The sequence below is a fragment of the Podarcis pityusensis genome (genome assembly GCF_964106645.2).
Source record: "Podarcis pityusensis genome assembly, chromosome: 13".
NCBI classification, from domain to species: Eukaryota; Metazoa; Chordata; class Lepidosauria; order Squamata; family Lacertidae; genus Podarcis; species Podarcis pityusensis.
The window spans coordinates 29,363,896-29,371,623 of NC_138038.1; the positions used below are offsets into that span (position 1 = coordinate 29,363,896).

A 7,728-nucleotide genomic window follows, 5' to 3' on the forward strand; every position below is an offset into this window, starting at 1 on the left:
TTAAAAAAACAAAAAAACCCACCACCATCAAAGTAAAGGGAGGAGACTAGGATCTAGATTGCATGAGACCCACCAATATCAGTGGGAGTCACATTCCACTAACTTATTCTTGACCCACCTCAAAGCGAAAAAACAGAGAAACAATATAACTAGGACAGTAGACCCCCCCCCCCAAGCATGGGCCACTTCTTTTATTTTGAAATCTCTATTTTATTGTATTCCAGCTTGAATTCTATAGAATTCAGATAATAATTATTCGTTACAGACATGCTGTGGACAGCCTGAACGAAGCATGCACACCACTGGTGGTCTGCAAACAGCAATTTTAGAAACCCTGAACTAGAAAAAATTGGTACTGGCACCCACATCCATAACAGACAAAGTTGTAAATCTCTGCAGCCAGAGTATTATCCACCCTTCAGTTGTGGCTGTAGCCATGGAGACTTTCAAAACCAACATTTGAATGGGTGGTTTTGCCAACAGGAACATGACGGTGGTGGTGTTGCTGCTTATACTGCTGTGTCATGCTGTATGCAAGTCACATGTTATTAACTGCAGCATTCGTGATGATCTGCTCTCTATTCCTCATGAATTTTTCCAGCCAGGGGACTTTGTGATTGGTGGGATTGTTTCTCAAGTCTTCTATCTCTATGATTTACTTTCTCTCTTGGAGCAGCCTACACATATTGTGACTCATGAACCTATGTAAGACACCATCTCCCTCCTCCTCTCCCCTCACTTTTTTGTAATATGTTCAGACCCTAATTACAAGGAACACATATTTGAGGAATATTGCATTTATTTATGGTGGGTGTTTTAAAAAATGATATTTTGTCAATGCTGGGAGTTGTTAATAAATATTTTACCTTCCTGATAACATTGCTAAGCACAAGGCATTAATAAGCTTTCCCTCCCAAGTGACAGTGAAATGAATGGATCTAGGGCATTTCTCTTTTCCTCTGCAGAGTTACCTCATCAAGAAATATGCTGTTATGCATTTTTTGGGCAGACTAATTCTTATTTTTCAAGACATTTTGCTCCCTCATCCTTCACCTCCATCTTTACCCCACACATGATATTTCATTTTCATTTTCATTTTCATTTTCATTTTCATTTTCATTTTCATTTTACTTTTACTTTGAGTTTGAGTTTGTTTTCTTCTAAGGGTAGCAGTTTCACTGCAGACTTGAACACAAACAGATGACAAATGAAGAATACAAATGTGTTTTTATTGCTTTTGTCACTGTTGTTTTATTAAATAGCTGTAACCTACATTACAGTTCAGTGCCCAAGAACTACCAGCACATCCTGGCCTTAGCCTTTGCTGTAAAAGAGATAAATGAGAACCCCAACATCTTACCAAACATTTCTCTGGGATTCCACATTCTCAATAGCTACTACTCTGCTAGGATGACCTATAAGGCCACTCTAAGCCTGCTTTCAAAACAGCAAAGATTTTCTCCTAACTTCAAGTGTCAAAATCAGAACAAACTGATAGCTATTGTTGGAGGATGCCTCTCTGGAATCTCTGCCAATGTGGCCACCATTTCAGCAATTTACAAGACTCCACAGGTAATCTATGTGCATAGGGGTATGAACATTAGATATATGTGAGCTTTGTGATGTGCCTGTAAACAGATAAATTAAAGTTTAGGCTGAATTGAAAGAACCAAGGAGCTGGATTCAATACTAATATTCTTAAAATGAACTCAATCAAATTATTCAACACAACTAACTGGATGTACTTTTAACTGGATACAACCCATTGTTTTCAAATCTCCAAAAATTTCAATTATGCTTCCTTTTGCACTAGTTAAGGCCACATGTTGAATACTGTTTCCCGTCCCAATTGGCACACTTAAATAAGAATGCATTAATTTCAAAATGGGTTAATAGGAGGCCAGTAAATATGGCCAGAATATGGAAAGCATATCATATAGGAAAGGGTGAAAGAAATGTGTCTCTTGAAAATGAGTTCAAGGTGCAACATTGCAAAACACTTCAAAGACTTAAACAGTTGCCACACAGAAGAGGTCAAAGATTCATTTTGTGCTGCCCCAAATGTGGTACTTGTTTAAGATTCAACAACTGAAGTAAAATTACTTCAATGATAGGACAAATCAAACAGCCATTTGTTGCAGAAACTGTGATTCTGGCTTTCAAAAGGATATTGAACTAGATTGCTTACAGGACCAACTGAAACATATTGATTTACTATTCTCTTGTAATCCATCTGAGAAATATTCATGGATTTTATTACAGCTCACTTATGGATCTTTTTTACCAGTACAAAGTACAAGAATGCTATTCCCATTCTTGTACCAGATGGTCCCCAATGAAGCCCAGCAGCACAGGGGAATTGTGCAGTTACTTCAGCATTTCAGATGGACCTGGGTTGGGCTTTTTGCAGTGGATGATGACAAAGGGAACAGGTTTTTACAGACAATAGTGCCAATGCTTACCCAGAATGGCATCTGTTATGACTTCATAGTAAACATACCAAAATGGAGTTATATGGATGAGATGCTAGACTGGTTTTTAAAGAACATTGATACCTATCTCATTATGTTTGAAACAAAAGCCAATGTATTCTTTGTATATGGGGAACCTCCATCCTTTCAAGTTCTAAGAACACTAGTTTTTGTAATACCCTTGGTGAACTTGCCCCCTCTGGGTAAAGTGTGGATTATTACATCCCACTGGGATTTTGCATCACACTCTATTCAAAAGATTTGGGATTTACAAACCTTCCATGGTTCCATATCCTTCACACTTCACTCAGATCAGCCATTGGGATTCCAAAATTTCCTTCAGATGCTAAGACCTTCATGGGCCCAAGGAGATGGTTTTATCCAGGACTTTTGGGAACAGGCATTCAACTGTTCATTACAAATGGCTAATGGGCATCATCAGGAAAGGAAATACTGCTCTGGAGGAGAGAAGGTGGAGAGTCTTCCTGGGACCTTGTTTGAAATGGAAATGACTGGCCACAGCTACAATGTCTACAATGCTGTCTATGCTGTGGCTCATGCTTTGCAAGCCGTTTACAAATCCAGTTCCAAAGGTAGGAAGCTGGGAGAACGACAGGAACTGTTTTTTCAGAATGTGCAATCATGGCAGGTAATTACAACCAAACATTTTTTTTAAAAAACTATGTTTTCTTCAGGAAGCACAATGAATTCTAAGTGTGCATGATACAATTTGTGTGCCTGTGGTGGTTTTCATTTCCTTTCAGGTTTTTCCCCCTTTTGGAAATCCATTATGATAAGTAGTAGTGATCCCATGATAAAATATTGTTATTTCAGTTCATAGACACCCACCAACTTGGTGCATATGGAAAGTAATGATCGTTATAAATATCAAATAATCATTTAAGGTTTACAGTTCAATAATAAGACATGAGTGCCCAATAGATGAAGTGGCCGCATACATTGTTGAAGTATTTTGAAACAGTCGTTGCTTTGTTGATACTTTCTTTCTATCTAGGTCCATCATTTTCTAAGGACCATGTTGTTCAACAATAGTGCTGGGGCTTTAGTGTGTTTTGATTATAATGGAGAATTAGTTACAGGTTTTGATGTAACAAACTGGATTATTTCTCCGAATGGTTCGTTGTTTAGGATCAAAGTTGGAAAATTGGACCCTCGTGCACCTTTAGGAAAAGAGTTAAGCATAAATAATGATCAAATTGTGTGGCATAAAGTTTTTAATCAGGTGAGACACAGTTCTGTGGAATGTTTTCACTAAAAATTTCAAAGGATTTGAAGGCATCTAACTACATTCCAACTTTATTTTTTGTGAAATCCCACAGGATGTTTTATTATTTCATTAACCTTTGTGAAAAAATTATTATATTCTAGTTCAAATTTTCATGAATTCCTATTATATGCTCTTTTTACATCTCCCCTAATAAATAAATTGTTTATTTCATGAATAGATTTCGGGTTAAGGGGCTACATACAGTGGTTCCTCAGGTTAAGTACTTAATTCATTCCGGAGGTCCGTTTTTACCTGAAACTGTTCTTAACCTGAAACACCACTTTAGCTAACGGGGCCTCCTGCTGCTGCCATGCCGCCGGAGCCCTATTTCTGTTCTTATCCTGAAGCAAAGTTCTTAACCTGAAGCACTATTTTTGGGTTAGCAGAGTGTGTAACCTGAAGCGTATGTAACCTGAAGTGTATGTAACCCGAGGTATCACTGTATTAACTTTAATGGACCCTTTTCATTTTAATAGATATTTCCATATTTTAGGGAGGTATATCCACCTATTTCAAAACTATAGGTTCTATGTACACTACCAAACATACATCTCTCTGTAGTTGCAGTGAGGTGGCAATATAAAAGTTCAAGGACACAATCTAGCCAATGAAAACAAAAACAAAAAACTGGAACAGAAAATGAAACACACAAAGTCCTCTCCACACGTAAATCTTAACTAGACAACACCAGAGAGGTGAACCCTCCCTGCTCTAAGTTGGGAGTTGTCCTTTCTTCTCCAAACCTGCTTTTGTGTGTGATCTCTTATGCTCTCATTACTAATCTCTCTTTAGTGTTTCTGTACAGGTGCTTCCGCTTTCTGTGTGCAATGACTACTGCTATCCTGGGTACAGTAGGAAAAAGAAGGAAGGAGAGAAATTTTGCTGCTATGATTGTACTCCATGTCCAGAAGGGATGATATCTAAGTATAAAGGTGGGAGTTACACCATTAAGTGTAACCTCTTGAATGCATATGGAGGTATCTTGCAATGCAAAATTTTAAACAAAAATTAAAAACATAACTATTAATTTTTAAGAGTTTCAAAGAGTGTGGGACTGAGTAAATTTGTGTTCATCACTATCTCTCAGTCTAAACAACCTCAAAGGGTTGGTGTAAGGATGCCTGTGGCGATCACAATGGGTCCCCGGACGTTGAATGGTCTATTGATCCCTGTGCCACCACTGTGCTCACTTTCCTGCTGCCACCAACCCCTTACTCTCGGGTAAAACACTGAGTCCAGACAGTTGTTAAAATGTGAACCAAAAAAACAAGTTTATTTTATAAACATTAACAAGTTTATGATTTCTCAGATAATATTCCTGTCAGTATCTTAACTCTAGTTTCTTTACCGGCCTATACCTTTCTAATACCTTCTGACTGATTATCTCAACTGATTGACTGACTCCTCTTAACAAAATCTCTCACTCGCTCACATCAGACTAGCCTTATCCTCTCTGTCTCTTCTAACTCCAGACTGTCTTCTCAACAACTCTAACTGTAACTCTTAACTCCAAGCTTGGGTTCCCATTGGTTAGTCATTTTACAATTAGTTAACTCGTTCCTTATGAACCCAGTATGATGCCACACACATAGGAGGGCAAACGCCACAATGCCTTTCCAGGTAGTTCCATAGTCACTGACCGTCATTCCAAGAACTTTCCATTTCCGATATCCAAAATAACCTTTTCCCAGTGCACCTTCTGGCATTTCAAAATAATACTGTGCTTTTAATATTGTTTCATTTAATAGATTTTTATGATCTTTCTGCATATCCAATATCAGATGTGAGCACTCATTGTGGAACATTTGTTCCTCAGAAACACTGAAAAGCCTGCACTCGTGGAAACTTAGTCTTGGAGTTTATTTTACACAAACCTACATTTTGAGGATAATTTCACCAATATGTTTTCTCCAATTTGATAACCTGCAATACAGCTTCTATGATCCTTAAGGAGGTCTATAACCCGGAAAAGTTTAAGAACCAATGCTTTAGCTATATATTGATCAATGTCAGAAATATTTAAAGAGATCTTCTTTTATTTTAGATATGGATACCTGTGTGAAATGTCCAGAAGATGAGTATCCCAAGAGTGGCCAAAACCAATGCATTCCCAAGGTCCCAAGCTACCTCTCTTATAAAGAAGATTTAGGACTCTTGACCATTATCTTGACCATTATCTTCTCTCTGATCACAACATTAGTACTTGGGACTTTTATAAAGCACAATAACACTCCCATAGTCAAAGCCAACAATCGGACTCTCACCTACATCCTCCTCATCTCCCTCCTGCTTTGTTTCCTCTGCTCCTTTCTCTTCATTGGACAGCCTGGAAAGGTGACCTGCCTTCTCCGACAAATCACTTTTAGCATCATCTTTTCTGTGGCCCTTTCCAGTGTTTTGGCAAAAACCATTACTGTGCTTCTGGCATTCATGGCAACCAAACCAGGATCCAGGATGAGGAAATGGATAGGGAAAAGGCTGGCAAATTCTATTGTCCTTTTCTGCTCCTTTATTCAGGCTTGCATAGGTACTCTTTGGTTAAGTACATCCCCTCCATTCCCAGATACAGATATGCACTCACTGCATGGGGAAATCATACTTGAATGTAATGAGGGTTCAGTGGCCATGTTTTATGGTGTCTTAGTCTATATGGGTTTGCTGGCCATTGTCAGCTTCATCTTGGCTTTCCTTGCCAGGAAGCTACCTGACAGTTTCAATGAGACCAAATTTATCACTTTCAGCCTGCTGGTGTTTTGTAGTGTTTGGTTATCCTTTGTTTCCACTTATCTGAGCACCAAAGGAAAATATATGGTAGCTGTGGAGATCTTTTCCATCTTGTCCTCTGGTGCTGGATTACTGGGTTGCATCTTTTCCCCAAAATGCTACATTATTATATTCAGACCTGAGTTGAACACCAGAGAACAACTAATCAGCAGAAAAAAGTAAAAGAACATGAGTGCATATGTTGTTTTTTTCTGCTTGTGTATGTAGTTCATTTGAAATGCTGGTGGGAGGGATTTTATAAGAAATTGGTGATGTCTACTTGCTTGAGCAAACATCTGTCCTTAAATTCTTATATGCATTCCATTTCAACTTGGTTCTCACTTTGGTCGATTAAAACAATTCCTGTTTAACTGGTCAGTGGAATCCTAACTTGAATGAGGGCACAGTTATCAACTCTGATGATTCCTCCTTGTGCGGGTCCCAAGCATTTAAATGGTTTAGAACAAATATCTATAAAAATGTGTTTGTATGTGTATCCACATACACATGATCAGTGCTGGCATTATTCGCCCAAATGACTTAAGTACAAAACCAATGATACGATATAAAGGTAAAGGTAAAGGTACCCCTGCCCGTACGGGCCAGTCTTGACAGACTATAGGGTTGTGCGCTCATCTCACTCTAGAGGCCGGGAGTCAGCGCTGTCCGCAGACACTTCCGGGTCATGTAGCCAGCATGACGAAGCTACTCTGGCGAGTCAGAGCCGCACACGGAAACGCCGTTTACCTTCCCGCTGGTAAGCGGTCCCTATTTATCTACTTGCACCCGGGGGTGCTTTCAAACTGCTAGGTTGGCAGGCGCTGCGACCGAGCAGCGGGAGCGCACCCCGCCGCGGGGATTCGAACCGCCGACCAAGTCCTAGGCACTGAGGTTTTACCCACAGTGCCACCCGCGTCACTATGATACGATATAGCCGCATGTAATTACAATGCACAGTAAATCAATGTCATCTGAACACCAATCATTAAACTGTACAGTAAACATATTTTTTAAAAGAGCATATTAATTAAAATAGTTATACCAACATTTTATACTGGAGGAACTGGGAGAAGCAAAATATAGCAACTTTCAGAGATTCCTGTGTTTTCCTTCTTACACATATTCTTAGCATAGCATTAGCCACTTCATATCTACTGGAAAGGGCCATCCTCCAAAAAGCATAACAATAAAAAGGTGTTAAAGAGC

General features: G+C 39.0%; 1 protein-coding gene across 1 annotated transcript; it reads left to right on the forward strand.

The window, feature by feature from the left end:
• Positions 1 to 487: 487 nt before the first annotated feature.
• On the forward strand, positions 488 to 6,705 carry LOC308460766 (vomeronasal type-2 receptor 26-like; the record flags this gene model as incomplete). The annotated part of the gene is made up of 6 exons (XM_080977290.1): positions 488 to 705; positions 1,263 to 1,572; positions 2,263 to 3,120; positions 3,487 to 3,714; positions 4,565 to 4,691; positions 5,804 to 6,705. The coding sequence occupies 6 exons, from the start codon at positions 488 to 490 to the stop codon at positions 6,703 to 6,705; spliced, it is 2,643 nt and encodes an 880-aa protein (XP_080833416.1).
• Between the last annotated feature and the right edge of the window lie 1,023 nt (positions 6,706 to 7,728).